The sequence below is a fragment of the Poecilia latipinna genome, unplaced genomic scaffold, assembly GCF_001443285.1.
Source record: "Poecilia latipinna isolate Pla-1442-1.1 unplaced genomic scaffold, P_latipinna-1.0 Scaffold830, whole genome shotgun sequence".
Classification (NCBI taxonomy): domain Eukaryota; kingdom Metazoa; phylum Chordata; class Actinopteri; order Cyprinodontiformes; family Poeciliidae; genus Poecilia; species Poecilia latipinna.
This window is the reverse complement of record NW_015113446.1, coordinates 171,344-198,046: the sequence shown is the minus strand read 5'-3', so window position 1 is coordinate 198,046 and position 26,703 is coordinate 171,344. Positions and strand designations below refer to the sequence as shown.

At 40.6% G+C, this 26,703-nt stretch overlaps 2 protein-coding genes and 1 long non-coding RNA gene across 11 annotated transcripts in view; 1 reads left to right on the top strand and 2 right to left on the bottom strand.

Annotated features, from left to right (window-relative positions):
* LOC106956587 (SAM and SH3 domain-containing protein 1-like) overlaps nt 1-2,647 on the bottom strand; it is a 62,602-nt gene extending 59,955 nt beyond the window's left edge. Inside the window, exons 1-2 of one of the 2 annotated variants that reach the window (XM_015047523.1) lie at nt 2,447-2,647; nt 1,776-2,249 (exon numbers count right to left, since the gene is read on the bottom strand). In XM_015047523.1, coding sequence (XP_014903009.1) covers nt 1,776-2,249 — 474 coding nt within the window. In that variant the 5' untranslated portion in view covers nt 2,447-2,647. Of the gene's footprint in view, nt 1-1,775 lie in introns of both variants that reach the window. The other variant, XM_015047522.1, reaches the window with a different exon arrangement.
* On the top strand, nt 2,432-2,835 carry LOC106956589 (uncharacterized). Its single transcript, XR_001426797.1, has 2 exons — nt 2,432-2,529; nt 2,646-2,835. It is a non-coding gene; the product is annotated as an uncharacterized LOC106956589 (long non-coding RNA).
* A 2,707-nt stretch (nt 2,836-5,542) lies between these two features.
* stxbp5b (syntaxin binding protein 5b (tomosyn)) overlaps nt 5,543-26,703 on the bottom strand; it is a 35,637-nt gene continuing 14,476 nt past the window's right edge. Inside the window, exons 7-29 of one of the 8 annotated variants that reach the window (XM_015047513.1) lie at nt 26,547-26,630; nt 25,551-25,674; nt 25,334-25,412; nt 23,919-24,073; nt 23,741-23,813; nt 22,314-22,461; nt 22,060-22,127; nt 21,910-21,950; nt 20,895-21,115; nt 19,746-19,930; nt 19,301-19,426; nt 18,185-18,336; nt 16,030-16,092; nt 15,870-15,926; nt 15,709-15,756; nt 13,349-13,399; nt 13,000-13,128; nt 12,131-12,370; nt 10,178-10,535; nt 9,843-10,008; nt 8,779-8,890; nt 7,575-7,795; nt 5,543-7,487 (exon numbers count right to left, since the gene is read on the bottom strand). In XM_015047513.1, coding sequence (XP_014902999.1) covers nt 7,446-7,487; nt 7,575-7,795; nt 8,779-8,890; nt 9,843-10,008; nt 10,178-10,535; nt 12,131-12,370; nt 13,000-13,128; nt 13,349-13,399; nt 15,709-15,756; nt 15,870-15,926; nt 16,030-16,092; nt 18,185-18,336; nt 19,301-19,426; nt 19,746-19,930; nt 20,895-21,115; nt 21,910-21,950; nt 22,060-22,127; nt 22,314-22,461; nt 23,741-23,813; nt 23,919-24,073; nt 25,334-25,412; nt 25,551-25,674; nt 26,547-26,630 — 2,943 coding nt within the window. In that variant the 3' untranslated portion in view covers nt 5,543-7,445. Of the gene's footprint in view, nt 7,488-7,574; nt 7,797-8,778; nt 8,891-9,842; nt 10,009-10,177; nt 10,536-12,130; nt 12,371-12,999; nt 13,129-13,348; nt 13,400-15,708; nt 15,757-15,869; nt 15,927-16,029; nt 16,093-18,184; nt 18,337-19,300; nt 19,427-19,745; nt 19,931-20,894; nt 21,116-21,909; nt 21,951-22,059; nt 22,128-22,313; nt 22,462-23,740; nt 23,814-23,918; nt 24,074-25,333; nt 25,413-25,550; nt 25,675-26,546; nt 26,631-26,703 lie in introns of all 8 variants that reach the window. The other 7 variants (XM_015047514.1, XM_015047517.1, XM_015047518.1 and 4 more) reach the window with 7 other exon arrangements.

Sequence of the window (26,703 nt, the reverse complement as noted above, 5' to 3'; positions counted from 1 at the left end):
CCTCACACTAAGCTGTCTATGCATTTTTCTATACCAGATGCAACCTGTTTGAGGTCACGGGGGATAAAACCTATGCCAGCTGTCAAGAGGGGGAAGCAGGCCATGAACGGGTCAACAGTTCATCAGAGGCCCACAGAAACAGTCCAGACAAACACAGTGCCTGGGTTTAGTTGATGGAAGAACGATCAACAGCGCACATACAGGCCTGGACTACAGACCTCTGGTCCTGCTGACCCATCAGCAACGACTACTTAACAACAATAGATGTGTTTCCATGATATTTCACTAACATCCAGAAAAACAATTTCAAAATTGCAGTATTTCCACTAAATTTGAGACGCAATTACAATCACACAAGAATGAGTTTAAGTGATAAGTCATTAAAACCTCTCAGGCCTAAATGGAGCACAGGTGTTCTGTTCATCTACCGTAATTCCACCACACGTTGCGCGATCAGGGAAACTACAACGGTTTCTGAAAGGTGAGATGTTGTGCTTTCCAACCGATGTCGGGTTATTACGGTAATTTCTCTCTCGCCATAGCAGGAGGTGAAATTAATCTGTGGGACGCTGGCAAATTGCGAAAATAACTGCTAGATATCGAAAGTTCCAGTTGTTATGGATAAATGGGCAAATATATATTTACTCACAAGACATTTAAAGAACTCCGTACAATTAAAATAAGCAAAAATGTCCAGGCGGAGATTTTAAATTTAGAACGTAAAGGGTTAAAAAACAAGTGGCGTCATCTCTCTCCTACCACTTCCTGTCATCTTCGTCATTTCCGTCAGTAGTAACATTCAGTTGTTGATCACATGATTTGTGTAATGCAAAAAGCGTTTCCTTTTTGCAAAATACACTAATTTCAATAAAGCCGTAAAACCACCTCATCCGCACAAAAACTTTTTATCGGTGAGTTGTTTCGAAATTTTAAAGTTTCCATTAAGGAAATTTCTTTTTGTAATTCCAAATTGTGCAATAATATAGTTAACAGAAACACAGCCCTGTAAAATTATTGATACTTGTAAAATGTTTTCATATATTGTTACATTAAAACTTCAATTTCCATGCGACTGCCCGGTTCCTACTGAAAGAAAAAAACAAAACATTTCCAGAGCTTACAGACTTTGACTTTGTGGCAAAACAGTTGAAGACCAAGGATCTAAACTAAAACAATAGTAATTCAATTGCAGCTCAAATTAACAACAGTATAACTCATGAGTCATACTAAAAATTCGCTAGAGAAAGAAAATTTAAGATGGTATATTTAGAGTTTTGACTAAAAACTTGCCCATAATCAACCACGGCTTTTATCGGCTTATCAATGTTCTGCATGTTCGCGCACAGAATGCAATAAGTCAAACCTTCTCAAGATTTTAATAGTTTCTAAACCGTTTCTTGCACAAAATGAGGCACACACACAAAAAAACCTAAGATAGTTGTAGTTGCAAGAAGTGGGTTTACTTCCATCTAAAAAATGTGCAGGAAAGATCAGAAGGGAGTGGAAATTTGCAAATAAATCAAGTCAGCAAAGCCTAATTTAAAAAGACTGAGTACATTAACAGTGCGGTGAATCCCTGCAGAGCTCAGCCTAAGACAGCAACACATCCCCAAGAGCCCTAAAGAGGAATCAATGGACGTCAGCAGCATCAAAGGAATTCGTCACACTCTTCATCACACACACAGCAAAGTGAGCATATTAAACTCAAAGAGACAGCTTCAGACGAGCATCCAGTCTGAACAAAGAGCGAAACACACAGGGTGACAGTTCCCTACCTTGTGGGTGTAAGGTGCTTGTCCCAGGTTGATTCCATCTTTTGCCAGCTTGTCTCTTATCAGCACCTTCAGCTTCAGCTTGGGATAAGTTACAAAGTCGTTGCAGTCTGTGAACCTCGGGTTGTGGTTTCCGGGACAGGAGGCCTGGTGTACGGCCGTGGTCTGCGCGTGTGACCTCAGCGACCCGGGGTCACGCACTCTGTCAGCATGGTGATGAGCAGAAGCCTCCAGAGGCTCCAAGGTGAAATAGTAGCCAGGTGCTCTCCTTCTGTCCTCCTCTATGAGCTCCTGCACGGCTGAGAGGAGCCGGTGCCTGTGGTACTGGACTTGGACGCCGATCGCGTCCAGATCCGGCTCTCCAATCTGCTTGCAGACTTCTAGGTCGTCGTAGCCGTTGTCAAGGAAAGACTCGACGTACTGGGCCAGGTGGAGCTTCGAGAGCCACTGGAGGACGAGGTTTGCCCCCTGGCTCATCTTGGGACAGAATTAACAGGGCGAATTTAATTCATACTCATCATCTTCATCTCCCCCTTGGCAGTGCAGCTGAGTGGTCCATGCAACACAAACAGAACCAGCTTCAGCTCTCCAAATTAGGCACATCTGCTGGTAAGTGTCAGAAAGTACAGGTAACTCATATTTGAAGCATTCAGAGAATTAAAAAAAGGCGCTGCCTGAAATTATCAGGCGTGTTCAGGTCATGTACCCAGCTGAAGGTTCAGGCTTTAATGACCTCCACCTGTGACGTCACGTAAAAGTGTACAAATGAGGTAAATTCACGGTCCGAACAGGCGCGAGACTGCATCTTAGGCATTACAGCGAAGTTCTTCTACTTTCAGACTTTTTCCATTTACAACTAATGAGTTACCTCAGAGTTGATACTTTCTCTCAATCCGGGAACAAACCGCGTAAACGTTTCCCCAGGACCATCCTCTTTGTTTCATTCATCGCAGCGGTGAAAGACGCGGAGCTCCATCAAACATTTATCCGGAGCAGAGTGCGAAGGCAGCAGCCGAAACAAGTCGCTACTGTCACAAACAGAGCGTCAAAAAACAAAGAAGAAAAAAAAAGAAAAAAACCTCCAGAGGAGCAGAGCGGAGCGCAATTAGTTCAGTCTGTTCTGCACCTACGCCGCGTTTTAAGTTTCCTGTCCCTCCGCTTCTGCGGACAGTTCAGTCAGAGTGAGGATGCTGCTGCTGCCCCGGCTTCCGACCGATGCGGCTCCCTGCCCGCCGGCCGGATGACGAGAGCACGCCGAGCGCTGCTGCCACCTGCAGGGCAGTTTGAGAAGCGCATCCAATAAAATAAAATAAAGATAAAAATGTTGAAATCAAATCAAAGGGTCTTCTGCAAAATCTGCGAAAATTAAAAGGATTTAATTTTTTTAGCACTTGCTTTCAAGAAGTGCTTAAATATTCAGCCAGAACTTGGCTAGAAAGTTGTCAATGACAACAAAAAGTATTGTTTCTCTCCCAGTTAATGAGGGGAATTCATTTCAGCCCAAAACGATTCTTGTCTCAGGCAGATTTAGTCAAAGAAATGTGTTTCTGATAGGAAATGAAACAGAAAATCAAATGATTAGAGTTCTTTAAAATGGTTGAAGCTGCTTGATATGTTGTGGATAAAAGAAGGGTTCAAATAATTTAATGGGGGCCCAAACATATATCTGTCCAACTCAGATATGTTAAACCTGACGGTTCTTAAAAGATGACACGTAAAGTCTAAAAAAATATCAGGGGAATCTTTAACATCCAACTAAAGAAGAAGTGAGGCAAATGTAATAAAAAAAAATATGTTTTGTATTTTTTTGTTTGTTTTAGGACAGTAAATTCACAACTGGAACTGTGACCTGATGAGTGTCAAAAACTTCTCAATAAAATGATTACATAAGAACAGAAACCACAGGACAAATGTTACGTTGAGTTTTACATTTATTATTATTCTTTTTTACATTGCACAATAATATCTATATATACTGTATCTACAGTCTAAATTGTTTGTGGCAGCAGATTAAGTCAGACATCCATGTGAAATTGATTTTAATAAAACTGTACAAATTTTTTTTTATTTTTTTGCCAAACAAAATACTGCAACTCCACAGATGTTCATCATCCCAGAAGACGGATGGATGGACGGAAGTATGGCGAGAGCTCTCCGGCACGATGCTCGACTGCGGGACGCGTTTCTACAGCGCAAAGGGGGAAAAGCGAGAGGTTCTCTGAAGCAAACAGTGACCTTAACAAATATACCAGAGAGAGAGAAAAATAAAATGTATATATATATATATATATATCATCCCCCAGCCCCTCCCTTCACCCCTTGCACTTATACGACTGGCATGACCGGATGAGGGAGGCGAAACGGGAACTTCAGGATTTTTGTTCAACGTGGTGCTAAATACAAATGCCAGAACAGACGATCTCTAAGAGGGATAATACATGGTCGTTTCAAGTTTGTAAACACGTAATATCATGCATCCTTCAATGTGCAATAAGAGACCATTTAGGACGTACAAGTTGCAAACTGAAGCACTTTTAAAGTCGAGGCCACACTTTTTGTAGAAAGAACCCAGCAGAAAGAGGTGATCCTGCTGCAGTAGCAAAGCTTTAAAATCGGATGAGCGACTTGGATACGTACAGGAAAATGGTTTTCTGAATGACGATGAGTTATGAAGAGCCACTGGTTGGACATAGACGTCACTTCCTCCATCTCAAAATTACATACAGGTACTTATTTTAATAGATTGTTGAAATAAAAGTATATATTCATTTATATATATATATATATATTTGTTTTAAAATATAAATATTTTATAGTTTCTTTAATCTGACATGAACAAAATCTGAGAATGAAGAAATCATCATAATCAGCGAATGATATAAATACGCACAAGTTTACGATGTTTTGGTCCTTCAAAAAAAAGAAAAAAAAAAGAAAAAAAGAAAATGGGACATTAAAAATCATAGCAAAATTTTACAGAGTACAAAAAATAGTGCAAAACCCACATATTTTACTCTTCCAAATGGGTTTATCTCAGCAGTATAAAGTGGAGTAGATTAAATCAGCTGTCTTGACAAGTGAAGGGTTTCTTTGAAAACTGCTGCGTAATCCATCGCAGGGTTCAGACATTTCGGTCTTTTCCAGCCGACGGCTCTGGATTTTTCTCTCCGGTGGATCAATCAGTTTGGAAAGAAACTCTTCCAGCTCGCGCTGCTCACCTTTCTGAACAAAAATATTAAAATGAAAGCAGGGCGAGACGGTGAGGAAAGTGTCGTGCTTACACGAGAGAGAGAAAAAAAAGTCAGTCTGCTCTCCTTTGTGTACACAGTAGATTTCGACGAGTGTCAAAATACGATCTTAGTATTCCGGAGGGGAAAAATCCATAAATAAAGACAACTCTGTGAAATAAAGGTAACTCTTTGGTGTCAGAAAACAACATGGCCGCAAGCGTACAGTGTTGCCGAAGCTCGCGCGCTCAGATTCGCGGTCAAACCGTCGCGCTATTTACAACATTTGGCAGCAATTTGAAGTCTTGCTTCTCCTATGTTAGCTTGTAACAGCAGCAGATCCTTGCAGTTTGTGAAAGGAAACAAAAAGATTGAATCTTTTTTTGACAAAACACTCCAGGAAAAATGAATTAAACCTGTAGAGATCTGATGTAATGCACTGCATCAATATGGCGGCCATACTACACATATACCTTCGTATACGCATTTTCACAAACACAAACCTGTACAACGATTAGCAAAAGTATTCATACCCCTTGGAACTTTTTTTTTTACTTTACTATGTTACAAACTTCATTGTCCTCAATGAAAATCTTAAAAAATTGTGGTCTGTCCAACCTCATTTTTTTAAGATACCACTAAATAAAAAGTGCAACCTAATTAGCAAATGGAGTGGAACTGTGTGTAATTTAGGCCTGGAATAAAATATGGCTCACCTGCTAAGAGCAATTGCAAACAAATATCACAAAGACCAAAAAAAAAAAAAAGAGGGGACAGGTCAGGTGAAGAAGCTTCAGTTTTGAACATCTCACAGCAGACTGGAGTCAAAAACATTGCACGTCACCCTAAAAACACCATGGCGGTGGGAGTATCATGCTGTGGGACTTTTCGTATTGAACGGAAGCTGCAACAGAGTTCTGTGGCGAAGAGTGATGACGAGCCAAAGCATACAGTCAAAGGTTTGGATTACAATCTGTTGCTTTGTTAGAACAATCTAGTCAACGTTCGTTGAAGCTCTGTGGCAAAATGTTAAAATCACACACCAAAACAAATCATAGTAAAGACAGGGCTGAAAACCAAAACATACCACAATTTACAAATTTGAATTTATAAACACGAAAACCATCCAAAATACTCCCAAACCTTCACAACTACGCTCTTCTTTGATGAGGAAAAGCTCACAAGGGATGAATACTTTTGCAAGTCACAGTAGCGTACACATAGCTAGAGGTTAGCGTTTACGCTTCATGAGGCAAAGGCAAACAAACAAAAACAAAACAAAAAAGAGAGAGAGAGTGTTTAAAAGAGCAGTTCATAGAGAGACGAGCTGTGGCACTGTGTGGAGCACGTCACTGTGCTCGGTCATGTCTACCAACACAAACAGCATCACCACTTCCGTTGTGCTGTAAGAGAAATACGCTTTTTCTTCCATGTGCATCTAAAAAAACAAAAAAAAAGATAAAAATCATCTTCAGCCACACCAGGATGGAAAAAAAGGGTTGATTTTTTATCTCAGAAAACTTCTAAAAAAACCCCAACATTTATCCTTGTTAAACTACCAACAATCTTTGTTTAGCCTGTCACAAGATCTGACTACAGCACTCGGGGGTTTTCCAGTGTCTCAACTCATTTGTTGGAGAACAATGTACACTCTTCATTGGGGGTAATCATTTTAAGCACTTTATCTTTTAATGCCCAACACACAATCTTCAATGCCAAAACATTTTTCTACCTTAAATAAAAACCAAAGTGACTCAGAAAACATTCTCGCCCGAAAAGCGACTCGGTAGCCGTGAAAATGTCGATGGCAAACTACTGAACTACCAGCCCTTGTTCAGTTAAGAGGCAACAGACATCTGTCTGTCCAATTTATCTACTCTACTACTCTAAGTGCTTCAAGGCCCTTTCTAGATGGAGAAAACAGAGAAAAAGGACAGAAAAACTAAACAGAAGTCCTTCCCAGTCACTCCTGTGGAGCCTCACGTGTTCACTCGATTCGTTTCGAAGGATCAGACTTTTCTCCTCGTTTAAGTTCGCTGTGTTTGGCAGACACAATAAAGGGCTTCGAAAGGAAAAAAAAGGGGGTGGGGGGGTGGGAAAGTGCAGCCAGGCCACCCAGAGTACATTACATTTGCAGAATTGTCCCTCCTCCCTTCCCGTCTTCGCTCGACAAGCAACAGTTGTGGATATACGTCGATCTTCTATCGTTGTCGGGTGAAACGGAGGAAGAGAAGCCAAGGAGCTCGCTTCTCGTCTGTGTTGACTGGAGTGATGGAGAGTGAAGATTATTGTGCTGAGAGAAAGAGCATGATTCTGTTGAGCAGAGCACCCCCAGCCCGCCCGCACGGAAAAAAACAGGGGAAAAAAAAAGAAAAAAAGAGGAGGAACCCCAGTTCCCCGGAGATACTGGTGTGCATGACAGAGTCCAGCGCTCCGCTCGCTGTCATCAGAGCTGGTACCACTTTTTATCTTTGTACTTCACCATCATCTGGGGAGGGAAACAAGAAAAATAACAGATTGATTTCAGAGGGAGAACAAGAAAACAAACCAGGTGAAAACGGAGGCGGTTCCGTACGTTGTGGGCGTGTTTCGAGAAGGACTCTGCGCTGGCCATCATGGCTGCCGTCCTCTCCTCCAGTTCTCCCAGTTTCTGCCCTCTCTCGTCCAGCGCCACCCGGGCGCGGGCGAGGTCGCCCACCACCCCGGACGCCGCGCCCTTCATGCCCTCCATGCTGCCGGGGCCCGGGATGTGCTGGGCCAGGCTACGCGAGGCCTTGCCGGCCGTCGTTTCGCCGAAAAGAAAACGAAAAAAAAAAAAAAAAAAAAAGACTGACGATTTTTTGATTAATAAGATTTTTAAAAAAAAAAAAAAAAAAAAAAAAAAAAAAAAAACGATTTTTTTTTTTAAAAAAAATTTTAAAAAAAAAAAAAAAAAAAAAAAAAAAAAAAAAAGAATCGGCACATTTTGCAGATTTTTCATTCATGCATTTAACATGCAATACTATAAATACATTAAAAGATGAAAATGAGCAAATTTCTTTTTTAATTAAGTAAAACATGTCATTGCCTAAAATGCAGTAGCATAGCTTTCATAGAGCTGAAACTATAACACTGAAGGATCTTTGGGCGACACATTTTTACTGTCAGGTGTTTTCATCCAACATCTATGTATTTGGCACAGATTTGGTTAATTACTGCTGTGAATACATTGTCTTCTTCTCCTTTTTAAGTCTTTATGCTCCAGTTAACGACTAATCCATTACTAGATTAATTGATGATTATTTCAATAATCGATTCATCACGATTAATTTGATTAATCGTTTCAGTCCCAGTTAAAACCATAACAAAAATAAATATAAAGAGTTGATCCTAGCTGATACGTCCCTCTAAGATTAAAAATAGATGTACTCAAAACAAAAACAAAAAAACTGAATTGCCTTATGTGATGTCAGCAGATGCATCGAAACATGGAAGCTTATTTCTGAGAGGGTTAGTTTATCTTCATTAAATAACAACAAAAAAAGCAAAGTGTATAAAAAGCTGACAATCATATGTTCTCTAGACAAACTTTAGTAAAGTGACTTTGTTTGCGCATAAGGTAACGTCTTGTTAGCAGCTTTAAGCAGCGAGCCAACGCTCACTGGTCTATTGAGCAATCAAAGGGCAGTGAAAGCATCACTGATGGGAAAACTGCTGAGAACGAAGTGGAGGTATTATGTAAATGTGATGTAGAAGGTTAGAGCGGCCTTATGTAACGCCGAAGGACGCTGCGCACTCACAGAGGTCTTCCCTGTCCAGAGACTGAGCTCCTCCGCCAAAAAGGCCTTTGAAAAAGCCTCTGTTCGGAGCCTCCGGCGTCTCCACGGGGGTAAATAACTCGCTGAGCATTTCCTGAGGACGACAAAAGCATCAGCACGTCCGTTTCAATATATTCTCCCTCAGGATGTTCGGTCCAAACGTCAGCTTTAAAAACAAAAACACAACCCAGGATCTGAAATAATGCAATTCCTTACCAAAACGTCAATACTCCCTTCAATAGCTAACAAATTAACTTTACGATTTTCACTGAGGTTTTACGTGACAGACGAACACAAAGTGGAGCATATTTGTGAAATGGAAGAAAAAAGAAAACAAATTTCTACCAAAAAGGGTATTTATATTTAGCCATCAGTACAAAAAATAAAATCCAGCGCAATTATTGGCCATCAGAATTCATTTCAGGTTTCCTTTTGAAGCCTCCCCACAGCATGATACCACCACCTCTGTGTGAACTTTATACTTTATAATAAAATCACTCAAGTAAAATGTAAGCAGAGTAAAAATACTTCTAAAAGTAAATTCTTTCCAAAAAGTTTCTTGAATAAATGTAACTAGTTGCTATCCACCTCTGCACACAGGCAGACATTTTTATTTTCTACAAAGCAGGTGACCTCTGATTGCTCTGGATTTTATTTCAGGTGTTAAAATAAAGGGAGCCGAATGCAAAAATGACCCACACTTTTATATAGAAAACTATGCATCATTTTTCACTAATTATGCCACGTTAAACAGCATTAATACGATTTTAAAGGAAAAGGACTTTCTGATCTCACTCTTCCCCCACAGCATGATGCTGTCACCCCTACAGTGAAGACGGTGCGTTCAGGATGCTTTCTGCTCCTCAGCACATAGGCAGACATTTTTATTTTCTACAAAGCAGGTGACCTCTGATTGCTCTGGAATTTATTTTAGGTGTTAAAATAAATCTAATCAATCTGTAGGCAGATTGATTTCTGCCTACAGAAATCAATCAGTTGTTTGTCAAAAATTGCAATCCTATGAGCTGATTTCCTCGCTGCCTGACCTGAAGGTTGTCGCACGTCTCCTGGCTGTAGGTGATCCTCTGGATCTCGGTGGGGGAGGTCAGGTACAGAGCCTGGCCCAAGTTAGAGAAGCAAAACGTTCTGGCTATCCGCATATCTGTCAGCGGCAAGTAGTTGATGTCCAGCAGAGGCCGCAGACTGGGCAAGCTGCAACCAGCAGACGGAAAGATGTCAGAGGGACGTGGTGCTTTTACAAGTTCTACAAACGACTTCATTAGTGTTCAGATACCACATATCAACACTTTTGGCAGGAAATTTAAAGAGAGGTGAGGCGTTTTGATCAGAGGTATCGAAACTGCAGAGTACCAGCGCATACCTCAGGGACATAATGTGGCCGTTGGCACAGAAACAGGCAATGCAGTAGGTCCCGGCCATCTGCACCACGTCTGCGCGCAGCACAAATGAGGTCTCGGTGATGTTGTGTTTGTAGATGATGGTTTGGGACGTCATGGCCACCACCTTGGCCTGCTTCTCCGAACACAGCACGGCAAACTGGGAGTCCTGGCCTTCCTGCGAGGAGGGAGGCGTGGCCGGCCTGCGCCTCCGGACCTTCTCTTTCTCTTCGTCTGAGGCGTTGGGGTCGTACCACGCTTCGCAGGAAGGGGGCAGCAGAGTTCCAGCAGCATCCAGCAGCGCCATGGTCAGGATGCCTCCTTTGAGTTGGACCAAGGTGCCTGGAAATGCGAGTTTGGATTATAAAACAACAAAACACAGCATTACAAGAGAGGAATTAGGGTTTCTGCAGGTTTCAGCAGCTCAAATTTAAGATGTTTTAAGGCCTTTAAGAGTAAAATGTAAGACCTATAATCCAAAATGTACAAAAGAAAATTATAAATGTTATAGTTTCTATAAGTTATAGATTATAGCTCTTATCCTACTCTCACTTTAGTTGAAGATAATTTGTCATCATAGCTGCTATCTGTGGCTCTCATTTTGTTCCCTCCAAATATATTTTCCTCCACTCTAACAACTTTGTTGAAGTCAAATTCTTCAGTAAGTGAGACTGGTCTTTCTGTTTGACCACTGTGTTTAAAATCCACTAAATCTTCGACCTCAGAGTTGGTGTCGCAGAAAATGCTGCTCTGGGATCAGTGCTGGCAGCCGCAGCGCAGATCGTTTTCCGGGGAGCGTTAGCCATGCCAGGGGATCAAAACGGTGACATTTCTAGGGTCTGTTTGTGGCTCTGGGGAGCAGCTTTGTGCTGCTCACAGTACATATGGCTCTCTGCAGTCCTAACCCTCATAGTGCCAAGATTTTTTACACTGAATTTATGTGGCATCTTACGGGTTGGCAAAAAAAGTGAGCCAGTGGCAAAGATGAACATCTAGCTAGCCAGTAGAATATAAAATAACATAGTATATATGTAAATATAAAACTACTGAGGAACAAATAATACACCCAGGCTAGCTCTCTAAAAATAAATAATAATTTCAGACATTTTAAAGCCTTAATTTTAGACACATGAATTTAGGACTTTTTCTGTTATTTATTTGTAGAAATGTTTGGGAATGATGAGATCTTTACGCTTCACAAACGCACACCAACTTTACCTTACCCAGATCTAATCGCTTAAAATCCCATTTGATCTAGGGCTGGAACCAACAATTATATTAGTTATTGATTAACTAATCTGATAATTAACCAATTAATCATATGGAAAAATTGTCACATTTAGCTAATTTTCATTTAGGCCTTTTTTTTTATATAATATTGACATTTATTTAAAGATGCAAATAAACCAATAAATCAATTCCTTTTTTGAACATTATATTGCTTATAATGGAATAACAAAGTGAACAAATAAACACTTGATCACTTGTAGCACAGGATGCATCTGCAGCTAAAAAATACTTTAACCTCAACATGTCAGATAGCAAAAGGTGCTTAACAGGAGATTTATTTCACAGTAATTTTGACTGGGTGAAGCTTTAAAGGATGACATTTAAAGAGATTTTGGTAGGCCATATTTACAGACAGGCTTTTTTTTTATCTTAAATGAAAAATGTATATATATTTTCTGTATAACTTCAGTTCAATTACTGCTCTGGATATATTGTTCCTTCAGCAAATGGCTTTTTGTTGAGTCTGTATACTCCAGTTAGCGATTAATCAATTACTAATTTAATTTACAATGATTTTAAGAACTGATTAATCACTATTAACCCGATTAATCGTTTCAGCTCTAATTGAAACATATTAAGATATGAGGCTTTTTCTTGCTCAAGAGGTATGAATACTTTTGAGTGACGCCCCATGTTGGGTTTCTCACCACAGGAGGCAAAGCTGAGCGTCTGCTGAGGCTTCTGGTCGCCGCCCGGCTGCAGGCCGAGGGCCACCATCATCACGGAGCCCTGCGTGGTCCCCACCAGCAGACAGGGACTGGCCAGGCTGTCCGACTTCCTGGGGAAACTCTCGCAGAAGTAAAAGGAGGAGATGGCCTCTCGAGACTCTCTGTCTATGCTGGTTACGCTTGAGCTACGCGAGCGGGTGAATGCGTTATCCTTCCCATCTAGACGGCAGGTTTGCAGATGAACAAAAAAAGAAAAACCAAACGGAGACAAAATCAGGAAGTGATTCAAGTTAGACAGCAAGAGAAAGCTGGTTCACATGTTACCAAGCAAGAAGGAAACCAGGTTAGATGTTCGGTAAAAACACACCTCCCGACTCATTTATAAATTACCAGGCAGAAAACACACAGCAAACCCTTTGTTAAGGACAGACCAGAGGGCTTTTGGACATTGAGATGCGTTTCTTTTGTCCCAATTTGCTTATGCTGGTTTAAAATCCGACAATCTCAATGTGAAAAGCTTCAACCGAAGCACATGTTTGATCATCTTCTTAAAAAAAAAAAAAAGTTACTGAGGGGGATGTCCACAGAAAAACCAAGCGAGGGGGAAAGGTAATACCCTTCACCCGAGTTCTTCTCGAGGGAGAGACTGGAAACAGGAAAAGCAAGATTCTGGAAAAGCCACGTGCGCTCAAGCGACATGAACTTTCTCGAAAAGAAACAGGACACGATCACCGTGAGAGGATTAGTGTCACGTGTTATCCATTTTCACAATGAAAAGCCCTCGTTTGTGGGGATTAGTACAAGTTATCCCACTCCAGCCGAAGTCCGGCAGCGACCGGTCCACTCACATCGTTGCGGGTCTGACTTAGTTCTATGCACATTCAACTTCAGGGTCATCCTGGCCACCAGCTTGCCATTTTTCATACTATCAAAGGGCCGTTTACACAACCGAGGGGACCAGCGGTGGGAGCGATCCTCTGCGTCCGGGGCAGACACACACAGGGTTCATCTCAAGTTACGGTGCAAAACACAGCAGCACTTTTAAAGTCACACAAACACTCTGCAATACTCTCAGACATATACATATTTTTACATCTTTAAAGTTAATATAAAACAAAAGAATTATAATTCCTGTTAAAATAAGGGGGGGAAAAGAAGTTAAAACAGCAAAATTGTTCAGTTCATTTGTTGGCTTACCCAGATCTAGCTTTTGCTCACCAGACGAGCTAATTTTCCGCGACATCTTGGCTGTAAAAAAGGAGAAACAAATACCCCTATTTTTTAAAAGGAGAGACTTTTGTGCACCTGCTCAGATAAATCACAGCGATCAGGAATTAGAGGCACTTGTCCAACAGTTACAGCATCAAACATTCAGGAAAACAATCATTTGGTACAAACTGTAGGACAACTGTTGAGACTCGGTTCTCCAAGAGGCGCTTGTGGACCCGTCAGCTTTCTCACATTGCACAGCCGCAAAATTTAAAATTTTCAAACTGGGATTGTATGAAACCAACATAAAATGGTGCGTAATTGATGGAAGAAAAAGGAGCTAAAAATCTGAAAAGTGCGGCAACAATAGGTCAGCTTTTTTCAGATTTGCGATGTGAACAAATAACTAAGTACTATCTTGTTGACAGAGGGATCTCTGCAGCTCCTCCAGAGTCACCGTGCTGAGGCGGGTTTTCATGAGAGGAACTGAACCGAGAAACGTTCACAGGTTGCAACTAACTAAATTTGTTGGTAGATGAATCGTCCAAGAAGTTATTGCAATAAACGATAATATTATTGCTTTGAGATCATATGATAGTCATGGCTTAATAATGCAAGAACGCATTGTGTAAGATTTATAAACTTTAAGGTCTAATGAAGATTTAACAGGAACTGGAAGACATTTTAAATAACCAAATTAAATAAAAAATTAAGGTAACATTATTTCAAGAGGTGTGCATAAGATTGACATGACACTGTAATAAACATGCCATAACACCTGTTATGAACATGAAGGAGTCTCTATGAATGTTTACAACTGTTGTCATGAAGTAAATATGCTTTTAATGCAAAGTTGACATTTTTAATTTACTTTTCATGCAAGTTTTAGAGGAATTTTGCATTAAAAGTGTAATTTACTGAATAATGCAAAGTTTACACTCTTAATAGACTTTTAATGCAGCTTTTAGAACACCTTCGCATTAAAAGTGTCCTTATTTACCGAATGACACTTCATGACAACAGTCATAAACATTCATAAAGACTCCTTCATGTTCATAACAGACATTATGTCATGTTTATGACAGTCTTATGTCAGTATTATACACACCTCTTCAAAGAAAGCGTTACCAAAATTTATTTATAAAGTCTCTTTAACAAAATTGTTCTTCAAAAAAAGGGACGATGTAGGGCCGAGTTTATGGTAGAAAGAGATGGATAAAAGAGAAAAACAACAAATCATGCAAATGGAAATTATTGCGTTTGCTTTAATTTATTGTGCGATTAATTGATGTATCACTTATTGTGACAGGCCTAGGTGCGATCTCGTTTTACAATCTTCTTCTTCGCATGTGGACTCAATTTGCTACCAGGTGACGTCTGAAGGCGCACGGCTGCAAAAAGACGCCACAATGTTTAGATTTCTTTTGAAAATAACATTTGTAAAACCATTTTGTTAACTTCCTAAATCACAATTATGCACCGCAGCAGGTTGGTTTTTCATGAAGCCCAAATACGTTTTTATCCTAAAACTTATCCTAAAAGTGCGTACAGCTTATGCCAAATTGTCTTGATTGTAACAAGACTCTGAATATCAACCAAAAATGTTTTTATATTAAAAAAAAAAGTAACTGATTTTTTTTTTCTGCTACCAGGAGTGTTGCCATTCCCAAACATGAATCCCCCAAAAGTTGCCTTAGTCCACAACCACCCTCAGAACCGCCGTCAGAATGCAGACGAAGCAGAAAAGCATCGCAAAGGAGCCGGCACTGTCAAATGAAGCAAGAAGCAGTTGAGAAATAAGACAATTATAATTCACTGAACATTGTTATGCACAGAGAGTAGGTGAAAAGGGAAAAAAAAAAAGAAAAAAAAGAAATGAGCGGATAGCCAAAAGATCACACTGAATCGAAACCCTGGAAAGGGAAAGAAATACAGCGAGCGTCGACGATCGAAGAGAACTCAAAATCCAAGTGGTTAGTGACACAAATATCGAGGCAGATTTTCTACGGCTTTCTTTCGGGGACGGGAAGTAAAAAGCGTCAGATATCACATCCCCAAGCAATAATCTGTAGAGCGTGAAGAGAATTTGAATAGGAAATCTGAAAGAAAGGCTGAAATCTGAAAGGCACCCTGTCATGCAATCAATAGAAGCAACAGGATTATTTTTTTGTGATCAGCAAAAAACAAACAAAAAAAAGAAAAATCCACGTCTCCACTGAAAATCTGTCTTTCATTGCCACGTTAGGCACAGACCGGCAGAGGGTCAAGGCAAAGTTTGGTTAGAGCGCCGTCATTCATGGAGAGAGAAACGGTGAGTGAAGGAAGAATGCACGTGAAAGATACAGTACCAAAGTCATTGGCAACCGTCTTGGAAAAGCGTCTGCTTTTTAACTTCACTGGAAATGAGGTTTTGGGGGTAGGGGGTTTGGGAAAAAGGACAAATCAGACGTCTTCAGCTATTTATGATTTGCTGGAGTGAAGAGGGCGCATGCACTGAAAGATACGGTACCCTTCTCTATGAAGTTCTGTTTTCGTTCATCGTCTGAATTGCAGGGTGAGGTAGATCCTGGGTGATAGATGGGAGCATTTGGGGAAAAATGCTTCTTTAAAAAAAAAAAAAAAACTTTTCGTTTTTTTTTTTTTTTTTTTTTTTTAGCTAAGTGGCTTACCTGACGTGGGTGATTTGCATCGGTCCTCTGAGTTGTTAGACCCGTCGTTGGAGTCGCAAAATCCTGCAGAAATAATGATTGGGAAAAAAAAATATTAGCCCAATTTACTCCTTAGAAATGCCCAAACAATCCTACGTCTGATAGGAGGGGTCAACTATTAGAAAAGTTGCAGGGATGGCAACTAGTACATTACACCAAATATGGACCAAATGCTAATAATTTAACCAGGTCGGTATTGTTTCTCTACTAACACTGAAAGCCAGGTTTAAAGATACACAGCCTGATTTTGGTTAAATGACCTTTAAGCCTAAGAAAACTCCTCCCCCCTCATTTCACTGCTGAGAACTCAAATCATGAGTTTTGGAGATCTGAAGCGGCAGCTCTGAATCAAAACCAGGGAGTGTATCTTAACAAGGGAGAGGGAAAGCTTCCAAGAGCAAAACAATCGTGTGGGAAGGGGATAAAAAATAAAAAAATAAAAAAAAATCTGACACAATGGGACTTACGGAAGTGAGAGGAGCGCAGTTTTTTCACAGACTGAGAATACAAGTTAGAAAGTCTGGACATGTGAGACGAAGCAGTTGGAATGTCTTTCTCAAAAATCACACAAAGAGACCAACAAAAACATTGAAAACCATTGAGACAGAACAAAAAAAATGAGTGAAAATTATAAGTGTAAATTAAAAAAAAATAGCACAGATTCTTTGTGGCCTGCTGCTGAATTCATCTCTGAATAGAATAAAAAGGATGCACTGGTATCAGATTGAACTACTACAATAGTAAGTAGCTTTTTACTGTTATAACTGTAACTAGCTAAATATTTGAGATGCGATAGCTCTACACACACACACACACACACACAGAAAACAAATATCACTGTCACATTGTTTAAAGAAACAATATTGCACACACAGGATCGGTGTCAGAAAGGTTTTCATCCACATGAACCCACACAACTACTGAGCGTCGTTTTAAACATGCCAAACCTATAGGGGGCAGTGTAGCGCAAAGCTAAAACCTATGTAAGCCAATCAGATTGCTTCAAAACAGTCACGACTTCCAGTTAGGAGTTAAACATGGAGCCAGGAGGTTCTTATTTGGAGAAAGGTATATTGGCTGAACTCCTTTTAAATAGTGTGTTAGAACATGAAGTTAATAACTGTGAATCACATCAAAGCAAGCATGTGAATATGTTGGTGCATTATTTGTCGCAGGCTGTAAGTTCACTGGACCCTAAATCTCCGTTTTCCCCCCCAAATACAGTTTTTTCAAAATCTTCGCTTTGGTCAGAGTTTCTCCAAATAATCATTTGTAGTTATATAAAACAGAGTTTTGATGTGGATGAAAGGCCAAAACGCATAAAAATCTCTTTGTTTTCCCTGATATCTGGCTATAGGTGGACAAGGCCTAAGAAAAAAATCAGGTGGTGACTGAACTGGTGTTTTTTTTTTTTCAGCACACATGAACACTACAAGGTTGCAGTAACAAAAAGCCTCTTTGGTGTGAAAGTTTAAACAGAGCAAAAACAAAAAAATTTTTTTAATGCATTTTAAATTCAGCTATTTAAAATGAAACTGTATCTTGAGCCATGTGTGAGAGTTTGATTTTCACCAGATAACATGAAGGCTTAATGGAGAGCAGTCGCTCTGTTTGGCAACAGAAATCTGTATCTGCTCCTCCATGCTACCGCGTTTGGAATTAGGTTTGTTTTTTTATTCCAAGAAAAAAAAATACAATCTTGAATGTAGGCAGACATCAAGATTTTTAACAGGGACGTAAGAAAAGCTGACGTAACATTTTTATCACATAAAGGAATCAAAAGGTAATTTTGGTTATGATGCAGCGTTACTGACATGCACCCGCTCTGCTGTCTTTGGACTGTCCTACTCAACAGATGGAGAACCTGTAAGTGATGCCCCCTGTTGAGTGAGAGAAGCTACTGCAGGGGGCCGTGCTCACGGTGTGAAGTCAGGGCAGCTGCCAACCATCAGCTCCGTCCGTTCAACTCCACCTCAAGCCGCCTGATCAAGTCTGGCTTTACAGAGAGACATCAGGGCCGCTGATCTGGGAGCGGCTGTGCTGCGGTACTTAGCGATGCGCACAGAGCGGGAGAGAAACGAGACAGAGGTGTTAACCGGTGGGAGCGCTGCCTCACCTCCAGAAGGCTGGCGTGGTTTCCGCGGGGAGCGGGGCTGCCTCTGGCAGGGGTCCGACGGGCTGTACAGCTCCGAGGTGCCCAGGTTGAGCAGCAGGGTCTTCTGGACGTAGTCCACCACCGCCAGGCCGTTGCTGTTCCCAAACACCACGCTGAGAGGCGGAGAGAAGCAGAGGACCGGGGGGTCAGGCAAGCCTCCAACCTCTCCCATTTTGTCATCTCATCGACTTCAGTGGATTTTAAGGCGTAAGTTTATTTATAACACATCTCAGCAGCAAGGCAGTTCTGTGTTTTACGTCTGAAAATCGTCACCAATTATGAAACAAGCAATAAACATTTTGTCAAATCCCATAATCAAAATAATTGGGCAAAAACGCTTCAAACACGTGGTTTAATGTTCCACTTACTGCTAAACAAACACTAAACCGCGACGTTTTCTTAGTTTCAGATGAATTGATGCGATCCTACATTTCATAAGACAGAAACTTTTCAAACTACTTTAAATAATTAACTGAACTCACTGTACTGTTTGGTAACTGGGACACCATCGTTTTTTGTAAAGTACCTCAAGATGTACTTAGGTGTGCATGGCAGTTTAATTTCAACACAGATGAAGACGACTTCAGTGGTTTTGGTGCGCAGGAGGAAAATGAAGATGACGATCAATGACTTCTTTTTTTAAGCAGCCATGTTAAAAGGAACTGTTTGGAAAAAGCATTTACAGTATGCATTTGTATATTACTGGTACCTATTTCATTAAAAGTGAAAAAATATATACATTTACATCTTTCTGTGAATAGGTATGTTACAACATGGACACCTGCGGCTTACAGATAAGCGTGACCTACATATGTGTAACTTTTTTTGTTAAGTTAGTGGGTGTGGCTTATTTTACACTGGTTCCCTGTAGCTCAGAGAATAAGACAGTAATACTGTAGTTAGTTTATAAATTGCTGAACGGCTTAGAGCTACAATACACTAAAGATCTGCTGCTGTATCAACCTTCCAGACCTCTCAGGTCTTCTGGTTCTGTTCCGTATTTTATTCAGAATACATCCCATATTTGAGCAGGAAGTACACAGGAACTGTGTGGAGACGTGATGTGTGAACACTCACAGGCCGAGGGAGGAGTTGACTGCCAGGCTGGTGATCTGCTGAGGCGGCTCCCCGCTCACCCACACCAGCTGGACCACCAGCTCCACCTGGTAGCCCGGAGACTGCTTCAGCGGGGAGCTCCGCACCCTGCATCAAACACACAGCGGGATGAGACAGCAGACTGCACTTTACACCACCATGAATTATCCTTCCTCCTCTTCTCCCCCGCAGGGTTAGGCCACACTCACGACTAAATCTCCTCATTCCCCCTTTCGGTCTTTTGCTGCCGAGGCATTTTTACTATTTCTAACATTTCTTTACAGACGGGATCATTTCACCGCTGACCTCCAGAGGGAGTCATCTGATGACTGCATCGCCTTTTATGAGTTTGTTGGCGCCTTTTTTTTTTTTTTAAAGCAGCAAAGACATTAACCATGTAGCAAAAAAAAAAAAAAAACGTGCGTACTGAAGGCATGGTATGTTGTCTCTGGCTCCTTCGGAGGAGTTGACGCCTGCAGTGAGCTGGTTCGGGGGCTCGGCCTCCTGAGGGCTGGAGGGAGCTGCGGGGGTCGGCAGGGTGGGGGTCTGCTCTCCCCCCGGATCCGGGGAGTCGACCTCGCTGAACTCGCACTGCAACCGAACCTCCAGCAGCTGAACGCGAGACGGAAGAGGAGAGCTTGTGTCAAAAACATCCTCTCTTATTTGCAGGATTACAGAAGATGATTTTCATAAACCGCAAGAAAATTAAAACAAACACACAAATTAAAAGTAACGTCAGGTATCAGGGATGTAAGTCATCGATCGACTGACAGCCATTTTCTTGAAAACCCAAATTTCCTCTTGCATGAATAAGGCCGACTGTCTTTCTACGACATACAGGCTAAAATTTTCATGCTGCATATAAAAGAAAAAATCTTTAGATTTTAACAGTATTTTGTGTCGACTCTGTTACGTAGAGACTGAATAAACAGAAAATGTCTATTAAACTTAGACATATTAACAATCCATAATAAATCAGGAACCTCTAAGATTGCCAATGAGAAAAATAAAATATAAAAAGAATGAAATATGACAAACACGAACAGAGAGATGTTCATACAGAAGTACCGTCTGTGGTTTCTCTTGAAGGAATGTTAAAACTTTGCTTCATGTAGTTCAAAAATCAACCGTTCTTATTGGCATCATGTTTTTCTATCATGTTGCAATTTTTTTCTGTTACGCTCTCCACCTTCCCATCACATCCTTGCCTTCGTAGAAGATAAACAATTGTTCATATTTCGAAATAGAACCACATAAAGTCCATTTTTTATCCCACACCAGACTGTTTCTCTTTCTGGTATGGCCCCGCCATCTTTGTTTCTGTATCAACTGGCTCCGCTTAAGGATGACCAGCAGCTCCCTCTGCTGGATGGCAGCCAAACTGGCAGACATCATCAGTTAATCAATGGGAACTAATTTTAATTTTTTAAAAAACAATTAAAATCGACAGTTAATCATAGGTTTAGTAATTATTTGCATCCCAAGTATCTATAAAATCTGAGCATCCTCAGTACAGGAGCCACTGCAAGCCAGAAATGGAAAGTAGTGATAAAAGGATTGGTTCTCATGCATCTACCTGAACAACTTCAGTGGTGACTTCCTGTTTGCTGAACCTGTAGATGATGACGTGAGCAGAAACTCCGGCCACGCACAGCATCCTGCTCTCCGGACACCAGAACAAGGTCTGGATGGCAAACGGGTCTTCGTCCACGATGTCGGTGCTCGGCTTCTCCTCCTTACCCCGGGCCCTCTCGAACACCTTGGCAGTCTTCAGCTTATACAGCACTTGAAGCATTACTTTGAAAACAGAGAGAGAGGAATACAGCTAACTACCAGCAGTTTCAGAAAAAGAAACATGAAGTTAATGACGCACTTTAGAAGAACCAGAACAAAGCCTCAATCTGACCATTTCTGGTGACGTTTTGTTACTCAGTACATTTAAAAACAAAAAAACTGGCTTTTCCATGAAATCTAACATGTTTGTTCTACTCAGACTCTGGAATATTTAAGTCTGAAGTTGGGAACAAACTTTCCCACAAAATCTCCGGTTTCAAACCCTGATTCAAATGGATTCTCAGAGATCTTGTTTCCTCTTGTTATGTTGCAGTTCAATTTTGAAGGTGTGTCACTTACAAAAGAATGCGCGTGTGTGTGTGTGGGGGGGGTGACAAACCTCCAAGACACTATTTTTCACCGCAATGATTGACAGTGAGTGAAGCCACAGCACTTAGGTTGGACTCCCCCCCCCTACTTGTCTATCCACCGCAGTCTACTTTTTCCCTTTCAGCTTTTGCAAAGTCAAAACACGCTTCGTGTGCCAGACTTAAAGCTGGGTCTTTATAACTCGTTGGAACGGTGGGAAAGTTTTTACCGGTGATTTCTTAAAAGAGCGTGTGAATATTTTCACATCTTGCATTTTTGGTTAAAAATAAAACTAAAATAAAGCAAAAACAGCATTAAATGACAACCTTTGATTTGACTAGCCATTTGTTTCAGCTATATTTGTGAATTGAAATCTAGTAACAGGTGTTCAGTTTTTTGTTTGTTTTTTTGACTATGTGTGTATGACAAATCAGAAAAAAAACACTTACACGCAGAAGCATCCCAAAATTTGATTGACCCATCAGCATGCCTGTTTTTGAAGAGAACCAGGGAAAAAATGGTCACGCTATGTAAGTTGCAACTCCAGAAATGAAAGGCAAACACTGACAGATTGTTTAATTTGGTCAATAATTACAGACCCTGTGATGATAATCTCTGGGTAAGTCTGTGTGCCTTGGCCCCAGTTTCCACCACTAATGGGCCATTCCTGTAAAAAGGAGAAAACTGATTAAATTATGATCGTTACCCGTCTGACTCAGGCCAAATTATTTACTGTATCTGCCACAAGATTTCCCTCTCTTGCCGCCTTCCCGTTAGACACCGTGTCTCCGAACCCAAACGCTACAACGGGAGAGACAATTTCAGGTCCGTTTAACAAAGAGGAGTGAATCACCTTCTTGCTGTAGCCTTGTCGTTTTTGCCGGCTGCCGACAGAGTAAAGTGCAGGGATGAGTTCAGAGGGGCAGTCGGCAAAATACTCGCAACACGTCACCGGCGACTCGTGGATGGAGAGAGGGTAAGGGCTCTCGAATATCGGATACCTGTCACGATAAACAAAAGCTGTTGACGTGTGAAAATAACTTAAGGAAAATATTACATGTTTCAAGGTAGTTTAAGAGTTTGCGTGATCTAATGCTGCTTGGGTTTGTTGATAATTAAACTTTGTCAAAGATGCCAATAATGACTTCTATATTTGATCCCTGCTCTTTTTTTTTTTTTTTAAACACAACTGTAACTTATAAGTATCTTTAAATGAGAAAGTTAGAGATGCACCAATCAAAGTTTTCTGACAGATGTTGAAATTTGCTTGATCTTATTTTAAATGTTAAATCTTCTATTTCTGATTTCTCTTAAAACCTTGACAATTTGTGTCGCTGTGTGAGAGCAGTTGCTGTAGAACAGCAGATTAGGAATATTTAAAAAAAAAATGACTGAGCACCTACTAAACTGGCTTTAGCGTCTTAGCAATTAGCAGGGTTAGCATTACTAAGGCAGCAATTTTTTGTGTGTATTACAGAGAGAATTATTCAATTGCTTAACTGCATATAAAATGTACAAAGAGCTGCCAACATTACCAAATCTGCAATTTTCAATGACAGGCAAAGGTTAAAAGTTAAAAATGTCAGAACAAATTTGCTCTTAGCTACTCAAAACCTTGCTCTCTCTCACTCTTTCGCAGCCTTAACGTGTCATAGTAAAGAAATGTAACTTTGAATACATACTTCTGACATAATTAATACCTTACTGATTTTAAAAATATCTATACTAATTTCAAGTTTTCTTCAACCAGTGACGGCTTCCACACAGAAGGTTATTGTTGCTATGGCAGCCAAACCTTAACAAAAAACAAGCCTTGTTGGAAAAAGACTATATTTTTTATTTTAAAACCGATCACTGGTCAAGGATTAGCGATTCCCATTGTCCCCTGTGCAGCTCCAGACATTACAGGTGTGATTCCACAGCAGAAACATTTTCGTCATTTTTACACCCTTGCATTATTACATGACTGGGTTTCCGTTGATTTTACCAACTAAAAACAGATTACCAGGGTAGAAATTTATCGCAGAACAATGTCTCTGTAGTGATGTAGTTATTTTCCTTATGGCAAAAACGTTTGGACATCTTGTTGAGGCAAAAACTATTTGTTGAACTTATTCAACAGTACACATAAGTCATTAGTTACAGTCAAAAGCTCATAATGATACTTGAAACTTGCCTTTTGTGTTCTTATATCAAACCATGCAGAGAGAAATCAAACACATTCCTAGAATACAACTCTTTTTTTTTTTTTTTTTACATTTAAAGGCGGTAAATAATTACCCAATTTGTCCAAGATCTATTACAACTAAATCCTTCTCGAGGAGGACCACCACAGCGTAAGGCTCCTGAAAGTCTGGCAAGAATGAAATGAGAGCAAAATATGAACATAAATGATTGAAGTTGTGTGACTTTTAATGGAAATGAAGCAAGTCTGCTGCAGACAGCTTTCACAACTCACCATTTGGATATGGAGTTTCGCAGAGCGTTAGGAAATCTACAATGGGATAGTCCATCTCCAGGACGGTAGTGCTCTTCCCGTGCATCACGGTCAAACAGGCTCTCCTCCCCACTGTGTCGTACGACAGCCCTCCGGACAGAACCATGAACGGGTCACTGGTAACAGCAAAAACACACAAAGAACGTTACGGCTCGCTCAGTTACAGTAGCACTGTTGTAAATATTAAAAGGACCAGGTCGTGTCAGTGGTAAATGGGTGAGGAGGGACAAAATTTACTGTTACACCTTCTCCTGAGAGTATCTGGCCCCCTTTTTCAGGAGAATCCTACTTTTTAATCATAACAACTAATTAATCCCTGTCCTCAAATACCTGAGGAAAAAAGTGAGATAACTAGATCACTTTCAGTGAGGATGTTCGTTTTCTTTTTTTTTATTATTTTTTTTACTTTTTGACCTTGACATAGCAAAGCGTCCATTTCCTCTTTATAGCGTTTTTGCATGCTTGACCAACTTAAGCTCAAGACTTTTAAAGACCTTTTTTAAGGCCATTATGAGTGAAATTTAAGACCTGCAACATGATAAAAAACACAAAAGAAAATCACAAATAAATAAATTGAATGGATTGGGAACAGAAGTGAGCCAGTGGCTAAGATGAACATCATCCAGCCAACTGGAGACAAGTTCGCACACACCCATGATGGATGTACACAAACAAAATAAGCTAACTAGCTAGCAAGCAAGGGTATATTAGCAGCTAGTTACCGGTAGCCACAACAACACTGAGTCACAAAACATAGTGAGGATGTCTGTGCAGAACTCAAAGTTTAGCAGTTCCCTTGAGAAAAAAGAAAACTACATAGAATATACAAGATTAAAACGTTAAATGATTAAATTTAAGACCTGTCATTAATGTATTTAAGACCAACTTATTTTTTTAATGAATTTAAGACATGTAAAGGCCTTAATTTCAGATATGTGAATTAGACATTTTAAGGCGTTAATGTCAGATACACGTTTTTAAAGATATTTTAAGGCCTTAATTTCAGATACATGATTTTAAGACATTTCAAGGCCTTATTTTCAGGTGGATGAATTTAAGACTTTTTCAGAATTCTTGGACTTTCTGCTTTACTAAACCACTTCTCCAATAAAAGAGATCACAACATGACTACCATGAAGCATGTGACAACCAATCATAAGGAAACATCATTCATTACATAATCAAAACAACCTCTGAGAGCACCAACGCTGACGATAGGCACCTTTCCAGCTTTCCATCTACAATAAGGACGCCGTCATCCAAACTGATGTGTTTGGTTTATGCAGAACAACAGGAAAGGCGCCTCTGAACACAGGATATGGATCCAGGCGCGAGCAGACACAGGAAGGGTGGGAGCTTTCTGCCATCACACTTACCCAGCTCTTGTAGTTTTGTACTCCACTTTTAGGATAGGCTTGCACGGCTCTGGCTTTTTTCCATCCTTAGGCTGTTTTCCTGTTAGAAGCCAGGAGGAGCAGTTTCAGAACTTTAAAGAATCGACGCCCTCAACACTCAACATGCCTCGCTGCACGTAAAAACATGTCTGTGTGTGTGTGTGCTTGCGTGCGTGTGTGTGTGCGCGACAGCTCCTACCATGTGGCGTGATGATCTGGGCAGGCTTGGCCGGGGCGCGTATATTCCACGTGGTCAGACTGCCATCGGAGTGGCTGCAGACAAACTGTTTCCCCTCGTGGTGCCAAGCAACCGAGTGGATCGCCTGAGAGACACAGAGGCGCAACGTTAAGATGTGTAACATTGTGCTCCACCAAATGGAAAGTCAGAATTAGGTTCTCTATAGGCGTTTGTTGCATTTTTATAAGTAGTGGTTGGCATCTTCTTGCATGCAGTTCATTGCAAAAGTAAGCAGACTCCCAGATTTCCTACATTTCATAAGACTACATCCACAAAAAGTGGCTTTAGAGGAACACAAAAAGTTCATGATTTTTTTTAATCATATTAATAAAATCAGAAAACTGATGTTCAAAACTATTTGTCTCAGTGATAAAATCTAGAAAATAATGTCTTCATGATGATTTTCACTAATGCTCTCTAACATCTGGATTTAGACTGAAATTAAATTACTTAAGAGGTAAACTCTTACTTAATCAGGAAATTGGTTGAACTAGATTTCACTTAGGGGCGTCACAGTAAAGGGGGCTAAAAATAAATTCACGGCACATTGGTAAAAACATGAACACTTGTACCAAAAACCTGACAGTCTAGTATGTTTTCCCTTTCCCGCCACAATTACAGACGTCTTTGTGCTGGTTTATTACACAAAATGTATTAAAATACATCGAGGTTTGTCGAAGTTATGAGACAAAATATTGACAAACTTCAAGGAGTGTTGATGTAAAAGCCTGTTGGTCCTTACAAAGGGAGGTAATCAGTTCCTGAGCCGTTTGCTCAATGATTTCCAATCTTGTTTTATTTTCCCTTCGTCATTCCACTGACATGCAGCTCTGTCAGGTTTTATGTCTCAAACTATTTGGGAGCTGTCATTCAGACGGAAACGAAACAAGTCCAAACACGCCGGACCGAACCGGTTCGCTCACAAGAACTGAGCGAAAGTGAAAGGAGACGCCTCACCTCGTCATAATTGTAGCGGTAGTCAGCTTTCTTGGACTTCAAATCCCACAACACCACGACCCCACACTCAAATCCAATCAGAAGCTGCAATGAGAAGAGAAAAAGCAAAATTAAACCGGATTTCATCCCCGACGTTCCACAAATGTTAGAGTTTAGG